The 18,352-nt window shown below is 38.7% G+C and overlaps 1 protein-coding gene and 1 long non-coding RNA gene across 2 annotated transcripts; one reads left to right on the top strand and one right to left on the bottom strand.

Moving 5' to 3' along the window:
• Positions 1–4,008: 4,008 nt before the first annotated feature.
• Positions 4,009–5,811, bottom strand: LOC119733621. The gene is made up of 2 exons (XR_005271948.1): positions 5,142–5,811; positions 4,009–4,607 (listed from the first exon to the last, which is right to left on the bottom strand). It is a non-coding gene; the product is annotated as an uncharacterized LOC119733621 (long non-coding RNA).
• Positions 5,812–15,011: 9,200 nt separating this feature from the next.
• Positions 15,012–18,180, top strand: LOC119733878. Its single transcript, XM_038207242.1, has 4 exons — positions 15,012–15,121; positions 16,178–16,301; positions 16,810–17,015; positions 17,283–18,180. Exons 1-4 carry the CDS (start codon positions 15,012–15,014, stop codon positions 18,178–18,180), a joined length of 1,338 nt encoding a protein of 445 aa, XP_038063170.1.
• Positions 18,181–18,352: the final 172 nt, after the last annotated feature.

The following is an 18,352-nucleotide window of genomic DNA, read 5'->3' as shown; positions in this document are numbered from 1 at the left end:
TGGTCAAACTTCAGTCCACTTTGATGCATTTGCAAAAAGACCCTTGCTTGTGAAGTTTTCATGTGGGAAAGCACTGTGCACGTGCATGCTATACGTTGTATGTAGCACGTAGCATGATATAGCATGTAGGCCTATGCCCTAGGCTATGCAGCTCAGGCCTAACCATGTCGTGCTAACGTGTTTACATGAGCACCGGTGTACGTCTATACACGAGTAGAATATCCAGTTGTTTTGTTGTTGCTGTTGCTGTTATTCTCTTGTTATTTCTGATGGAGACGTACGTCCAAAACTAGTAGTAGCCTAATAGAAAATACGAGGACCAATATAGGCCTACTGCAATTAAAATAGCGCGGGGAGGATACAGAAGGAGTCAAGTCGATTTTGTTTCAGCATAGGCCTTAGCCCAAGTCTCTCTGTCTAGCAACATATTAATATTATTACTAGGAATATAGACAAAGATCATGAAAATGATTCGCAGATTTCGTTCCAAGAAAGCCAAGAACAAAAATAGGATTAACCAGCAGCTGCTTACATATTAGGGACTTCTTATTTTTTCCGTCATATTTTTTTCTTTTGAAACTGGAATAAAACAAAATTATCTTTTTACCAAATTACATCCTTGGAAATGATTCACATTATTAGAGAGTCACAAATCTCTCTACCTTTAGTTTAAATGGACAAGAGTCAATAAATATACATGTATGGCAATAACAAAAGGCAATGTCTTGTGACGATTAAGTCAAGGTTGAGCTTGATATTGCACATGTTGATCTAAAAACAGTCTAGACCTGGCCTAGTCTAGGGTCAGGCCTAGTTTAGTCTAGGGCCAGGTGCGAATGTGAGGATAAGATGGAGTTTTCAGATTGGAGGCCTATTGTGTCATTCAAATCAATGATTTTTATTTGTTCTGGCAGGCAACGGTAAAGGAAAGTGTCACCGGTGCACTCCGATTCACACCTGCACTTGACATACTTCTCTGTCAGGAAGTTTTGCACAAAATCCCTTCAACTGTGGTATGTAATAAGTGGCATATACTCTACTAAGTTTAATTGATGGTAGCGGTAACACATTTCCAATTTTCAGAGTATCCTATAAGAATATATATGTGTTTTCTGGTGTTCATTTCAGATGACCCAAATGAAGCGTGGGAGAAATTGCACAGGAATGCACAAAAGCATTCAACAAGAGGGTAATGCCACGTTCGGCTAGAGAGCGCTGTCTGCGACAACTGTCGTTCTTTATTAAAGAGGACAAAATAAACTTGAAAAGGTAAAGATTGATAATAACCACACTGTTTAAAGGAGTGATTAGATTGCGTTTGCATAGTTGGGTGATGGAATGCATAACGGAATGAAATATTCTAATCTTTAATTAATTTCAATTTCAAATCAGAGTAAATGACCTTTTAGATATGTTAAATAATTCTATTGGCTGTAGGCATTTTTGAAAGAATTTTGTAGTTGAACTGAAATACTTTAATGCTTTGGTTCGCTGAATAACTGAAAGGATACCCACACACAAAACAAAATAAATGGTGTCAAAAAGTTTTTGAACTGTCCAGTTTATTTTTTTTTTAATTAATAATAAATACAGTTAAGATTTCAAATTCAATAAAAAGTAACTTACCCAGGCAGTAGTTATAAACTTAACTAATTTCAGATCAGGCACTGAAGAACAATATGGATAGAAGAAAGAACTGCTGCAAGAGATCAAAAGTCTGAAAGAGACTGGAGAAGATAAAAAGAAGGACAAGATGAAGAAGGTGGAAAAGAGAAAGCTGCTGACCACGCCAGGAGGCACTGACATCAGGTTGGCTGCCATGAGGGGGCTCAATGGTAAGATCTTTGTGTAGTGAAATCAGTGGTGCACCCGAGGCAGTCAGTGGCTCAGGGGTTTGAGTTCCCTCGAAGAGGTTGTCAGTTTTGTTATTTTTGAGTTCCCTCCAAGAGGTTGTCAGTTTTGTTATTTTTGAGTTCCCTCGAAGAGGTTGTCAGTTTTGTTATTTTTGAGTTCCCTCCAAGAGGTTGTCAGTTGTGTCATTTTTGAGTTCCATCCGAAAGAGGTTGTTAGTTTTTGTTATTTTTGAGTTTCTTCCAAAAAGTCGTCAGCTTTGTTATTTTTGAGTTCCCTCCAAGAGTTGGCAGCTTTTGTCATTTTTGAGTTCCCCCAAAAAGAGGTTGTCAGTTGTGTTGTTTGAGCCACCAAATGCAAGGTCATCAATAGCTGACCACCCCACCACTACCAAACCCTAATGCTGCATGTAAGAGGTTTTGGTGAGATCATTTTGTGTGTATATTCAAATAATTTTTTTAATAAGGAGTTCAGACCAAGATTAAGGTTCCACTTATAATATTCTATATTTCTTCTTCGCAAGACAATTTGTATTCTGTAAAGTTTTGCGGCAATACTGTAATCTTTGAATTCTATTTTCTTTATTTGAAACAGCCACTGGCGATCAAGAAGGGACGACCAGCGAGGGAATTAAGAGTAAGTTTTTGTACACTCGAAGGCCTCAGGTTGATAACATTTCCTTAATTTAGGTTTGTTGCCGAAGAATACCTGATAGCTTTTTAACAAAATGTCAAACACTATTATTAGCTCCTGACCACTGACCAATACATTTGTATCGTTACTAAGATAATTATAGCAGGGTTAAATGTCACAGATGTGTAAAATAGTGACTTAAGTAAATATGAATACAAATCTCAATGAAGGCACATTTCACTTCATATGCATCTTTGACATAAAGCATGGACAAAAATAATGTTAGTGGCTTATGTAGGCTACACTTGGTCTCAAATTGTTGTCAATTAACCTCAATCACAACCCACCATATGAACATCAACTTTATTAGGAAAATATGTAGTGGCCGCTTAATATATTTGATGAAGGTGCATGGACTAGTATGAACTAGCAACACGAGGGATCTTAAGACTGTGTTGTCAGTTTTGCAGAGAGCAATATGTCCAGTGGAAATAAGAGCAAACATGGAAGATACTCAGACATGGTATTTTTTAAACAGCACAGTGTCTTGGAGTGAAACAATATCCCATCAAATCAAGAAGAAATGACATTGTTGCGTGTTTTCATATTACATTTCAGAACAAAGGATCTCAATTAGTAGCAAACAGCTTTCAATTATAGAGATTCTTAAGAAGAAACAGCAGGCGGAAGAAAGATTGAAGTAAAAGCAACTGCAACTGGAAGAGAGGAGGCTGGCTGTAGAGGAGATGAAAGTGGCTGTAGAAACCATATATTTCTGCTTGTGAAAATATTTTATGTACGTACTTTTCGAATTCAAAACGACAGCAATTGCACTTCGGGCACACTGACTATGTCAGACATCCATTAACAATACATGCGTTTTAGGTTGCCGATTCGCTCGGCCAGATGGAATACGGGGCAGTATATTTGCCTGTCACTCGCGAACTTTATTCACAAAGTAACTGCACAGCTAGTTGCTGTCAACTCTAGTGAATATTCAAACCAGATTTGAATATAATTCACACAAACATATGTACGTACTTTTCAATATTCATAAAACCATTAATCAATCTGAAGTTGATCAACTGTATAACACGTACGTTAATGAAATATGACACCCGCGGAAACTTAGTCTGAGCATGCGCACATAAATTATTATAATTGTAATCCGAAACCACGCGAGAAGACGCATTACGCACGCGTTTGTGACGTCTCTATGCAAAAACGCGCATGAACTTTACGCGCGCAAAAACGAGCCCCAGAATTCTGCTTTCTCTCTCAAAAACCGGATTTTTTTGGCGATTTTCCCTTGGCTAGTATAATACTCCATGAATTATTGTAATCTTCCAATTTTGCGAGAACCGAGCTAATATTTTTTGCAATGAAAGATAGGTTCATCTCCATGTCATGTTTACGTGTAATTGTATAGGGAACTTACCTGCGTGCAAAAGTATAGGCAGATTGACGAGTGCTTAACCAGTTCCGTGAGAATCTTGTTTATTGCAGCTGGGGGTATTTTAAATCACAAGATAATCCATTCCAATTGAGAAGTACAAATAGTAATTATTAGATTATAAGCTTTTTATTTTAATTGCTACCATTTTTAAAGTAAAATTTGCCATTTTCCCCTTCTTTACATTAAGCCAAACCTTGTCCACCATTGCAATTTTTAGTTTCAAACTCTCTCCTGTTTGAGTATTTTGCCTTTTTGGGCATAGTTCATGAATCTCCTACCCTCAGAATTCGCAAATAATTAACAAATCAATTGTTTATTAGTAAATCACTGGAATTTAATATTAAACTCTTACTACAATCTTTAAATTAACTCCAATGCCAGCGTTTGAAGAGGCTTGACCCAAGATGTTTGTTAAAATTTACATTTTATTTTATAAAGGTCTTTATTATGATTACAATAGGAACAAGTTAAAAATATATTTCAATTATATAAAAGGGTTATTCTTGAATTAATTTTGTTAAAGGCTGGTCATAGTTCTTTTCTTCATAGTGTCCTTCATCATGTCATCTTGTAGATTCAGGCATTGTAGATTCCTTGTAGAAGTCTGCATGATCATCATCAGAAGGAACGACAGTCCCCGGACGACACTCAAAGCATCTCCATACAGCTAAAAAAAACCGTACACATATAAGGAAAAATAAGCAAATGTTAAAATATTTCAAAATGCAACATATTACATAAATATCAGAAACAATTATAGAGATTTGAGTTTGGCATGGAGAAAGAACCCTAGCCTATATTTTTTGGGCCTCATGTACTATGACCACTTACAATTATTTGCTTTGGTCTCTTTCCATTCTTTATAACCTTTAAAAAAATCAATATTATTCTTCTTTTTTTCCCCAGTGAAAAACGACTTGGTCTAAAACACGAATTAATTTGTATATTTTGTCTGTAAAGTTGTGGGTAAAAATCTTGTATGCCCATTGTAGGCCAAGACACGACTTCTACAACAAAAATTTAATTCATTGAGCCCCCCCCCCCCCTTTTTTCTGGCCTTTAAATTTATAAAAAAGAAAAAAAACAGTAGTGTTGCATGAATTGTATGTTAACTTCTACTTCTTAGTCTCCAATTTCCAAAGGCAACTTGCAATTGAATCAGTTTTCGTATATTACTGAACAGAACCAAATCCCCTTTTACCCGTATAGCTCTCAAAACTCGACTCCAAAGCGACGGTATAACCACCAGTCAAAAGCGATGTGTGTTGTGGGGGCGCGAGCTCCAACTCCCGGCACGCTGTTGCAGACTGCACGGTGCCCGTGATGCCTGGCGACTTCACCGCGTGGTCCGTGCGGTGTCAAATTTCTTCCCACGAGTATCGGTTTGCAAGCAAGCCATGACATGTCGTTGTACGTGGTTTATAATGGCAGATCCGAGGTTTCTTGACTCCCACAAGACATAATAGAAGCACAAAATCCTCTATTTCCTGAAAGATTCAGCATTTCGTACTCATTCAGCCACTTCCCAGTGTACATTTCCTGATGTTCACCGCGAGTCACATGCGTTTTTGAGTCAAAATGTCGCCGAAAATGCGATATTCAAGGACGAATTTTGACGATTAAAAAAAATATTAGCTGCTTTCCCGTAAGGAAAACAATGAAGTATACACCCTCGTTCACTACATTAAAGAAGTGAGAATTCCCTAAAAAATCCGGTTTTTAAAAAATACCCAAATTTGATGAGATATCAGAAAAAAAGTTCGATTTTCGTGCAAAATCATACTAAAATTCAAACTTTCATAAAACGATTTTGCAAGCTGATATTTTCATAATTAAAAAAATATTTATCATGTTGATGAAGCCTCCTTACCAACTGGGATGCATAGAAACCGCCAGGGGCGATGTCGTCACTGATATGGGGTAGTTTAATTGGTGAGTAACTTCGCATTTTGATAAATGAATATTCATAATCCGATAATGAGGCACGTGTGTACGCGCGCGTACAGCCGCCATTTTGCGCGTGCGCAAACTAAATTGCGCGGAATGCGATACGTGATAACCGGCTGATAACCCAATCTTGGCTTGTGTGTGCGCTGGATGCGCGCGCGTGTGCAACTCACCGCGCGCGTGCAGCTTGTTCTTCATGCGCGCGCGGTACTGCATGCTGATTGGCTAATGATCATTTGTTTACTGTGTTTAACGTTTGCACGCGGCTAAATCAGGGGTGCGTTTGGCGGTCATAGCCAAGAATTGGTTCGGTGGTTTCTCTTTGGTAAATTGTTTTGGGGATTTGAGTACTACATGATCATGTGTAACCCAATTAAAATTGCCGAAGAAATTCACCGACAAGAAACCACCGAACCAATTCTTGGTTATGACCGCCAAAACGCACCCCTGGTCACCGCGTATTCTCTGAAGGTGTATTCATTACTTCCCAAATCAGTGAGCGCTGTTATTGGCTGTAAGTACATGAAATGATGATATCAGAGCTCATTTAAGTTTGTCACCTCGCCCGTGCGTACATGTACTTGTTGTAATGTGATGCGCATTTTGTTATTGTGTTCTTGGTTTATATTCTTGTTTTCATATCATTCCAAGCAGTCCTATCATACCATAAGCAGTTTGAGCTTGCATCAATGAAGGTAAGTTACTGATTTTTTTAATCTTTAGCAATGCCATGTTTATTTTAAGCAAAGATTTACATTGGTAAAGATATAAAGCATGAAAAAAAATATTGGCCTATATTTTGTGCGATTCAAATGTATTTCATTTAAACACTGATTTTGGAAGTAAATTGAAAGCAATTATTTAGAAAGAATATAAACAAAACTGTTCCCAATTAAAGTCCGTTCATAGGCTGCCGTTTTTCATTGACATTGCAATATGAAAAGTGTCGTTCGGGTAACTTAGGCCTATATTCCGCACATAATGCTGCAGTTTTCAATTTGGTAGGATACAGGGGACATAATTTGCCCACGCATTGCAATTAAAGAATACACTCTCATAAAAAGAATGGTAAACACTTCAGGGAAATCAACAGGTTCACTTAGGAAGTACATGTACAAGCGGAAAAAAAATTGATATAGGCCCTATACAGGAATTTGGATTCAGATACAGGTGTTTAGATTCATGCTATCCCATTGTTAGTTTCAGATAGTCATGATAGTGCTTGGGAACATGTATTTTGGAAGTATGGCGAACAATATGGCAAAACGTGTTCATAAACATGAATTGACATTCATATCAAGACCATTTGCTTCCCGTTTTTATCCATAACCTAATTACTGTTTATGAAAATTAGTTTACTCACGTTGAAGATTTTCGCACTTAAGTGCCGCGCGTAAAAGCAAGCGCGTGAAGCGCCTTGTTGGCCTTTGGGCGCATTGCCATTTCACTGGTGCATGCAGCGCGGAATTGTGCGCTATTGGGCGCGTGTATTATTGGGCGCCGCTTATCTGGAGTTTCGGCGCGTCCGTATTTCCTTATGTGTACATGGCGCATGTTTGGGCGATTTTTTATAGCTGCGCTGTGGCGCGAAGTTATATTTGGTTGCTAAGTACCAACAGTCTATAGTTTAGGGTCACTTGCCAGGTTGCTGCCGACAGTGCCACATCGAATTTTCTATTGTCAGCCCATACGGTCTAGTACCAGTGTAATAATTTTAGTCTACCACTTCTTAGTCTACCACAAGGAATTCATCTAAACCAGTAAGAACATTTATTTCTAGAAACGAACTTTGTTTTTACCTGTCAGTGAAAGAAGGATTCTAGGCAATAATTTGTCCTGCTTTGTGACTGATTTAAATTGCAGATAGGCCTAATCGGACACCTCCTGGAGGTCCAATTGGTCAATTCACTTGCACCTCCGGAGGGAGAGCGCTAGTATTTTACTAGTAATCTTATTTCTCTGGTATATAACCTGAGTTAATTAACTCAGAAACTGAGCGATCAAAAGAAAGTTAACTGCATTTTGTTCATTGTTATTGTTTCCCTTTTATTAATTGTTGCGGACCGGAATGAATTTATTCCTTGTTGATTCACATCTTGTATCCAATTGTTTATTCACTTTTGTCCTTCCAATCGGCCTATAAATTAGGATATATTTTCCTAAAAAGGAACGTTTCCGCAGATTGTACTTTGTAATTTGTTATAATAAATAATTATCGTGGCAACTATTGGCACCCCGCGCCGCCTGACCACTACTTAAACGACTTTGCGATTGCACCTCCCCTCACCTAATTGAGGTCCTATCCTCTTTTATTTCCTATCCCCTGGTTGGTGCCTCCCCCAGATCCAATTGTCGTTCCCGCAACAACTGCTTGAACTACTGAAAATTCAATTCGAAATTCACATTTATTTCCACACCAAAATGAAAAATAAAAGCTTAGAAAGCACCACTAAGTTCATAAATCAATAAATAGAGTTTATCAAAAAGGTAAAAAGAGCGAAAATATAGATATGTGCGGAGGCATCTCCTTGAAGCCTAGGCTTGAGGCGAGATGCCTTGGACGGACAAACACAAAACAGAAACACAAACAAGCACACACGGACAGTTCGCCCGAGATAGAAACTAACCAAAAAAACAAAAACAAAATACTCAAGGCAACATTGGACTATTTTACACAACGTGAATAAAATTTTAAACACTTTTTTTTAACCGACAAAATTTTTACCTGCGGTTTAAGAGTGTACTATAATCATTCAAGAGCTCTTTCATGCGAATTGTTTATGTGTTAACAGGAAAATAATTATGTCCATCTCTTCTTAAATAGATGACTGAGGTCAGTGAGACCATCAGCGAAGCCGTTGGGTTTGCGCTGCTCCATATGGAAAGCGCAGACCCAACGCTCCGCCTCGAGTCTCGGCGCAGACTAACGATGTTAAGGGAGGGCTCCCCAAAGGCCTCAACAAAATGTCAGCTGACCTCCGGCGCACCCCAGGTTAGTTCCGGGTTAAGTTGTATTTATTTCATGTATTTTTCTGCTACCGATTGGGTGTTTGGTTGATTTTGAATTTCCCTGTCGTATTAAAGACATACTGTATCATTACAATATTTTCCTTACGCTCATAAACGCTAATATGGTGATGAGCAAAAGGTGATATTTTTACAGCAAAATGAAAAAAAAAGATAATCGCGTGCGTTCAATATATTTCATTGTTGTAGAGAGGGCCATGCCATATGATGTTCTCCATCCTGCCACCACCCCTAACTGATCTTCCCCAGGGGCTGTTGCCAGTGCCAGGGGCCGGTGCTCATTATTTCGTGGCATCAATAATAGAGGTTAGAATTTTAATTGAACTCATTTAAAACTGATGTTGTTTAGTATAATTATTGTTTGCTTTATATCACATATACCTATCCGATGATGTTATACGATCGCAATCATTTCAGTCTTTATCTAAAAGAAAAGAGAGAAATGATAGCTGTTGCAAAAATGTTAGAGTAAAGTAATAGGAAAGGGGAAGAGAAACAATTGAAAGTCTTCGATTTACGCCATAATAATGCTCATCATGATCTGTTCAATAACATCACACTCTGAAACTTTCCTAATAGCACAAGAAAAGGATATTGACCTAATCATGGCAGCCGGCTACAACCCAGCAGAATTAGCAGGTCAGTCAAATCATTGGTAAATCAAGGTCTTTTGTGCGTTGCAGGGTGTTATCTTTGAGCCAACTAAATTCGCATGATGAATACAAATTGATGCAACAATAATCACGCCGTCATTTTCAACTAAGTAAGTTTTCACAGATTATTAAATGTGAATGTTCATGGCATGTTTTGGTAAATTACCTCCTTTCTTTCAAAATTGACGGAAGGCTGGGTATTAAAAAAAAAACTATCAATCTCGTTTATGCATTAAATTACAAAGAGTGTAGGTGTGATTGTTTGCGTTGCCCTGTTGTCAACATTACTGCATTTTGTGAGAGCTGTGATAGTTCCGGAAAAAAGTATCGCACAAATTGAGGTTAGCAAAAACAAAAGAAGCGACACATGAGGCGCCTCGAAAATTACCTTTGCTACTCTTATGAATAGCTATTTTTTTATTGTCTATTTCCATAAACACAGAACTGCTAGAAGACACTTCAATTGAGCCAAATCAGACAGAGAAAGCGGAAGAGGAAGGGGAGGAAGTTAAAGAGGAAGAGAAAGAGGATGAGGGGATGAGTGTCAAATCAAAATAGAAGCAGACGAGGACGGGGAAGGGAGGAAGAGGAAAATAGTAGACAAAAACTATCAGAGTAATATTTGTGGAATATTAATTATTGCAAGGCAAAAGCTGGACTTTTCGAACTGGAAATATCCAGATATTGCCGAGTGATGATATTCCTACCATTTTGAAAATCAAAGATATAGTCCATCATTTGTAATGTGTTCATTTTATTCGTTTGAAGCAAACGTTCTCATAATCTAAAGAAGGGTGTATGGGTGGAGTATTAATTATCGCAAGGCAAAAGCTCGACTTTTCCAATTGGAAGTATCCAGGTTTTGCAGAGCGATGATATTCATACCATTTAGCAATTCAAAGATATAGTCCGACATTTGTAAGTTGTGCATTTTATTCGTTGAAAGCAAACGTTCTCATAATCTAAAGAAGGGTGCTGAACAACTAACCTAATGAAGTTTCAGCTCAGCTTCAAGCGGTATATTCCGAGAAAAACAACATTCTAGGATTTCGATTTCAAATCAAAAGTGGCTGAATTGTGTTTTCAATTGGGTCTAAATTCAGCTTGCAGCTGCGCGATGTCGATGTCGCGCGATCCGACGACGTGGCCACCACTCCTTGAGATTTGGACAAAACCTTGGGAACTTGGGAATTTTTATAAAGATGTCACCATATCTCCAGATTTAATTTTTTTTTTTGTAATTCGCGAGTAACATTTATAATGTTGGCATAATAATGTAAACCGCAAACAATCTGGCGTTGGAATCTGCGGATTCTGCGCTACGATGCATGCATGCCATGACTGCATTTCCTTTGTAAACGTCATTACGGGCACAGTATTTTTTTTTTTTTTTGTAATAATAATTTTTTTTTGCCACTCCTTGGGATTTCACCCAAGAACTTCGAATTTTTGGTGGTAAAAATATCAAATTTCTATATAATTTTAGGCTATTGCTTGCTCTGTTGAAATACATTTTGAATTTTGTACACTGTTTTCCATTACCTTGGAATTTCTTGGATTTTTACTGGATGAATCTTGGGATTTTCAATTTTGATAAGTGGCCACGCAGCAGCCGCGCGCGAATGTGTGTCGTATGTGTCGTGCTTGCGCGTGTTTCTAATTCTCGCCGGGGAAAAAAACCCGAATTACTTACAAAAAGGCCTTCTGTTTGTTGATTTCTTCAAAATGACAGCTCGCCAGAAATAATAATTTCATAGGGAATTTAGTTCCCTTACTATCTTTCATCAAAATATGTTTTTCCAACGATACCTACGTCAGTTACTTTTTGGATAGCTGCAAATGAAGGACTGTAGCTTTAAAAACCACTTAATATTCTCTTTACAAAGTTGGTGATATACAAACTTCTCTCATGAGTCAGTGGCCGTGTAATGCACAGAGCCCTGTTTGACCTAGATCAGACAAACTGACGAAACACATTCGTTAGTACTCTGAACGCACAGAATATTTCGCTGGTAACCAGCTTATGTAAGATGTGCACCTTACATAAGGTGGTTACCAGCGAAATAGTTGTATGTTATTCGTCAGTCAGTCGGATTGCCTGTGCACGCGTGCACAATCTGAGAAACTGACGAATAATATTCGTTGGTATTTTGGACGCACACCTTTCATAAGCTGATTAACAGCGAAATTCCGCCTTTTTCACTATGTCACTAATTATGGATTTTTTTGTGACTGACTCGCCACAAGGTGGGGGGCTTCAAATCTCAAAATTCAGACAAGAATTAAGAATTTTGGCATAAATACTTTAAAGAGCAACCTTTATACACCCTAAAAATCGCCCAAATGATGGATTCGTCGGTATGTCAGCTCTGCAACGTATAATTGGTACAATTTTGTTATCATTGCTACCCTAGCCTGAAGGACTTTTCTTGCATAGATCAGGTATACGTTCCCACTTTTCCAAAGTTGTTTGTGTGTTTTTTTTTATCTGGCAGTCAACACAGCAATGTAAGGAAGCGTTAAAGAAACATAAGACAAACTAAGAAAAATTCATGATTATGACTTATTATTAAGTCATGGTTATGACATATCTTTTAATTACAACTTAGTGTGAAGTCCTAATTATGACTTAGGATACATTATAATAATGACTTAAAACTAAGTTATTATTATAACATATAAGTAATAACTTAATAATATGTCACACTTATGAGATACAAGTCATAAGTATGACTTAATTTTCTTAAGTTTGTTTTATGAACCTTCAACGCTTTCTAAGCAATGGGATTAAACTTAATATCGAATTAACTTTGTACGAATAAACATCAGCCTATCTGTAAAGAATAGTGATTACTGATATATTATGGCTTAACACGGTAAAACAAAATGATTTCAATGACGAAACGTATATTAATATCAAATTTCTTTTTCACTATTAGGATAAATGGAAAGGCTCTTAGAAATAAACATACATGTACATTGGTTTATTATGCTTACATTAAGTCTCTATGAAGTTTAAAAAAAAATGAACAATTCGTCACCGACACCACGAAGTAACACTCATGTACATACCGGTAAAAACTAGCAATCGGAGAAAACGGCGTCTAAAGTTGAACGCCTTCTAAAACAACACTTTGCGTCAAAATGACAGAGTATTTCTAGTTGGGTTTCTCGTTGTGGACACTTGATGAATTGAATTTATTAAATCTGCTGTTTTTCACCCGTTTGTGTATAAAATAAACAAGAAATAAGAGAAAAATTATGAGTGTTAGTTCGTGGAACCGAAAAAGCTGCTAAACTGTAAATTTTCGTTTTCACAAAGTAACAATCTTCAATGTATACAGCACGAGGAAAGTGCAACTTCAGGTCAGCGCGCGCGCGCTCATACAACTTATTACAAGAAGAGTGTTACTTCATGAAAACGTTTTTGCTCAAATATGAGCAGAGTGTGCGCCTTGCATTGCAATGGTAAATGGAACTTGAGTGTTTCTTCGTGAAAACGAAAATTGTCACTTTTGCGCAAAAGTTGCCTTGGATACTTAGCGTAATTATTAAAGTAAAGTTCTTGACGCTTTGAAACTTCGTGCAATGGTAGGCCTTGATGAATAATGTTTAAAAATTCGAACAACTGAAAATCGAAAAAAAATTCGTTTAACACGGTAGAGTGTTACGTGGTGTCGGTGACGAATTGTAACTAAAAACTGAGCCAACATACACGGTTGCTGCCGCACACAGAAAAACAAAAACCAACAATTTAATGTTTTGTGTGTGTGTATAGAATGGTGAAGAAATGATAATAGATACAGACGAGGAGGGGGAAGGGAGGGAGGGATATGAGCATTGAAGCAGACAGGGCAACTGGGGGGCATCCCAGGGGGACAATTCGGAGAGGGGGAGGGGCCCGCATTTTTTTTTTTATTTATATATATGGATACCAATAAATAATTAAACTGAAACACAAACCACAAGGAGTTACAGTCAAGTTATAATTGAATCTTACCCAAAAAAATGTTTTGTTGTGATTTCCGGAAAAAAACAGCATACGTGACTGCAGTGACTGCACAGGCATTTTCATTTTGCAGTCGCCTGAGCAACCACGTTCACCACTGTAGCCGGTCGATGGAGCTGCAATGTGATACCATTGTTCAGTACGGGTGAATATCTTCGCCATTTTTTGCAGCTTTTTTGAGAACCACTCGCCCAAACAACTTTAAACTTAGTACAAACTTTGACGTTAGTGTGCGTTCAACCAGTGAAAACGACAACATTGAATCGCAAGCATGCAACCAATACCAGCGGCTAAGCAATTTGCGCTTCCCGAACATGCTCATTTTAGACAGGCACTGCACTAGTCTTTACTAAAATTCCAGGAATATATCTTTGTGTGTGTGTCTGTCCGTCTGTCTGTCTGTACGTCGATTATCTCAAGAACCGGACACCATATGAAGTTGAAAATCGGTGGGTGGGTTGCTCAGGACAACAGAATGTGCAGTGTCAAGTTTGAAGTGGTTTGGAAGAGCGGTTCTCGAAAAAGCTGCAAAAAAGCAGTATATTCTGAGGCAGTATGAGCTCCGTGCCCTTTTACCTAGCAACGACGTCCAATGGACGGGACATTTCGCTTATTGACGCGCACCGTTCCTTGTTTTTGACGCGCGTACACCAGGGGTTTGTTCCAACCTCGTGCCCCGTGGGTACGATCTTGCAGCGCCATGTTGTTTCCCATCATGCCTTGCGCGATCATACCACTGGAATTGTGTAATTTAAATATACCAAAATACAGTATATTATAATTAGGGCTGCAGTTTATCGTTTTACGTGCCGACGCCATCTTTAAATTGTTAAAAGTTGTGATTTGGGAGAATCAATCCTTGCAAACACAACGTTTGGCCGTTGTGTTAATTGTTAACCGTTGTATTTCATGTACGTACCCCTTTCGTGCCTTTCACAACCACAGATACAGGGGTTTTTTTAGCGAAAAACGCGGCTGACATAATCCATATCGTACAGGCATCGCGACTTTTGAATCATACTTTTTGTTCGTACGTGACGTTACGTGCAAAGCTAAGCACGCGAGCGCATTTTGGGCGCACCCGGTGTGCAATCTTCGAAATGCCCGCGCAGTACGCTGTGAATAGCCATTCAGCGTCATTTACGTCATCATCACAGCCAGGGGTTAGTGTAAGGAACGAGCACGCGCCCCTGGAGTCGAGGCTGGGTTTGTTCTATGTACACGCAGTGGCCGCGCTTTGCAGCAAATGAATGGGAGACTTTTGACGGACAGTGTCGTAGAGGGCAGCAAACATAGCGGTCCCAGGCAATTTTTGGCGCGAGGAAGAAAATGTTGCAGTTTCATTGCAATAATCAGCCGCTGGCGCAGCTGCGCTAATCTTGCTCGAGTATTTTATTTAGCCTCTTATTAACGAGGTTCGTACCAATATATAAATATGCAGGGTGCAGCCCGTGCCTATGGATCTATGACAATAGCTCTCTTGAAGGAGGAACTAAGGAGGCGAAACGCCAAAACATCTGGCAGAAAAAAGGAACTCGTCGAGAGGTAAGTCGAGGACTAACGTTAGGCCAGGCTTAGCCTTTGTTAACCTTGGCTTTATACTACTTACTAGTGCAGATAGCGCTTCCTATTTTGTCAACAGTTATTGTCAGCTAGGCCTACCATTTCTTTTGACATTTAAAGTCTTTCGAGCGCACGTACAAAGAAAATTAGGCCCTAGTTATTTTGAAGAAATAATGGCCCATCAGAAGGTCCTGAGTAGACCGTCAAAGTCGAAGGTCAATTTTGTGAGCGTGATTGTCCGAAATGGCCACCGCCGGCGCGGCAGGCTCAGGCTTGCGTGGTGGCCGGTAAACATGGCGGTCGGTCGCTCCATGCACTGCAACTTTGTGTGAAGTACAGCGGTACGATTTTCTCCGCCCATGGCATAAACGGCCGGTCTACATGTTCCCCTGTCAATTGCAATTTATAATGCATGTATTTACTTTGCCAATATTTTTATGTTAAAGCGCTCTTGGATTTTTTTAAAAAATCAATTCCATTATTTTTTTTTATACGTAGGCCTAGTGGCTATAGTTACGGTAAACGGTAAACATAACGCAGCCTTCAAAAATGCTATCGGTACAGCATTGTAAAAAAACAAGGCGAACGTATAAATTAGGCCTAGCCTACAACTCCCCATTTTGCTCGAGTGTGTCGATAGCTCGGTTGGTAGAAGACCAAGGTGTGCCTTTGACAATTTTTTCCCTCTTTTTTTTTCAAAAAGATTTCATAAGTGTAAGTTGTTGATCAAATGATGATTTTTATTTAAGTAGATTCAATTTTCTTCCCTAACTTCTGTGGTTTCGGTTTTGTTTTTTAAGGGGAATAAAGTCCGAGAACCATTTGGTTGATAGTCTGGTTCCCAAAAGCAAACATTGTGATGTTGAATACCAGTACGTTGGGAAACTAGACAGCTTCCGTAATGATAGCCGTTGAGGGTTGCGTTATGGGTACCGTAACTATAGCCACTGCGTTTTTTTATAACACAGACCTAGATAGGCTAGAGCCTAGTAATATTTAGAGTCTCTAAAATGTTCTTAAATTTGTTCTTATTTTCAGACTTGAGTGCTACGACAGAAATTTTAATTTCGGCCAAGGATGTGATTTGGAGGAGTCCGAGGAGGTGTATACTTTTTCTATGCCCAACTTGTCAACATACAAGGACGTAAATAGAGACAGCCAGGTTAGTAGACTTATTTAATCAACAGATAAAAATGAAAATCACAGCAGGAAATGTGCTGGGTAGCCATGTGTCAGAGTTTTTGCCTGCTGTGCATGTACATGTATGTGTGCTCTTGTGTGTAGGTCACTTGAATTTCGGAAATTATCATAGTGATCTATCCACTATGAAATCAAATTACTTTCTCAGGTCTGCTGATGTCTCCACAGAGTCTTGCATACAATTGAGTCTAGGTAATTCAAACTCAGCCAAGATACTATTTTAGCAAGAGACATTTCTGGGAGTCTTTCAGACATTGTTGGTCCCATTCATCATTATGTACATAAATGAATAGCTCAAAAGAGTTTGCAAGGGTTTGTTTTTCTTTCTTTCTTGCATACATGTACCTGTTCAACAGGCTACAGGACTCTCGCTATTATTATACCCACCCCCAAAAGCACTGTGTCAGTGAATTTGGATATGTTTGGATGACATTTTCACAAGTTACTAAGGATTTTCTTCTTTTATTTAGATTCCACATGTAACAAATGACACCCTGAAGGCCTTCATACAACAGTTTGGGAAGTCTGAAGATGGCAAGCCAGAGGCGATGTATCGGGACAGGCTTCTTCTCTCATTGCGTCACAGCAGCGAGGGTGACCATATATACATAGCAGCTAGAGTTGCAGCAGAAATGAAGAAGAAGTTGGTATACAAAGTAGATGTAAAGTTAGACAAGTATGGGGTAGTGCAGGAAACTCAGTGTGAGTGTTCTGTTGGTATTGGCCCTAATGCTCACTGTAAGCATGTCGGTCTGGCTCTGTTTGCCCTTACTAAACAAAAAGAAGGGGTTTTGACAATGCAAACTTGTACAGAAGTCCTGCAAACCCATCATCAGAGCAAGAAATATGATGGCTCCCCTTTGCAGATGTCTCAAATTAAACTTCGTAAATCTGAGGGGCTTCAACGACTTAATAATTTTGACCCAAGACCTGCTCAATATAGAAATACACGAGAGTATCATGATCACTTCAGAAATGTGTGGATAAATTCACAAGCAAAAGATCTGCCAATTCGGCAGTTATATGCACCTGCAAATATCTTTGCAGTGACTCATGATCATGATTACCTGGAACTAACTCATGAAGAATACTTTCTTAAGAGTCTTAATGTTACCAACATCACAGAGAACGATCTAGAACAGGTTGAAGAAGCTACAAGGGGACAAAGCACAAACAAGTTTTGGAAGGAAGAAAGAAGAAAACGACTTCATGCCTCCAACTTTGGCCGAATATGTAAGTCAGGGGTTAGAACAGACTTTGAAAAAATGGCTAGGTCATTGACAACTATCTCAGAGTTTTCCAGTAAACCCACAGATCATGGGCTGAAGTATGAATCTGTAGCTGTGGAGGCTTACAGCAGTAAGACAGGTAATTTGGTGAAAAGTTGTGGAATCCATGTGTGCATGGAAATCCCATATTTGGCATGTTCACCAGATGGCCTTGTTGATGATGATAGGATTATTGAAGTGAAGTGTCCTTACACATGTAAAGACAGTGCAGTAACTCCAACAAGTGTGCCCTATTTATTTATGGACAGCTCTGGAAAAATGGCATTAAAACACAGTCACAACTATTATTACCAGGTACAGGGGAATTTGTTGTGTACAAAAAGGAAATGGTGTGATTTTGTTGTGTGGACAACGAAAGATATGAAGATCATGCACATCCCCCGAGATGATGAGTTTATAAACGAACTCAAAATCAGACTCCGGGATTTCTTCGAACAGTTTTTCAAGGCAGCATTGCTTGAAACTTTTCTGTACAGAGTTACTGACAAGTATGACTTTTCCCAAGACAAAGGCAAAAGAAAACATCACAGAAAAGAAGTCCTGGTTTCTTGAGCTTCAAATGTTTTAGTCATGGAGTGGACATACATGTACATGTACTGTAGTTGTCACACTTTCATTTATTCTCTGCTAATGACAAACAAAATTCGTTAACCAGACCAAACGCAAGAACTGTTTTTCTTTTACTTGGATTCAATGGAAAGCTTTTGAGACCATCCCTTTTTTA

This window comes from Patiria miniata, unplaced genomic scaffold, assembly GCF_015706575.1.
Source record: "Patiria miniata isolate m_02_andy unplaced genomic scaffold, ASM1570657v1 HiC_scaffold_26, whole genome shotgun sequence".
In the NCBI taxonomy this organism is placed as follows: Eukaryota; Metazoa; Echinodermata; class Asteroidea; order Valvatida; family Asterinidae; genus Patiria; species Patiria miniata.
This window is presented reverse-complemented; position numbering and strand designations above follow the sequence as displayed.

Coding starts and splice junctions, on each gene's coding strand:
- LOC119733878 (XM_038207242.1), top strand. CDS start 15,012: ATGCAGGGTGCAGCCCGTGCCTATGGATCTATGACAATAGCTCTCTTG. Junction 16,302..16,809: donor ACGTAAATAGAGACAGCCAG/GTTAGTAGACTT, acceptor TCTTTTATTTAG/ATTCCACATGTAACAAATGA. Junction 17,016..17,282: donor GTAGATGTAAAGTTAGACAA/GTATGGGGTAGT, acceptor TGCTCAATATAG/AAATACACGAGAGTATCATG.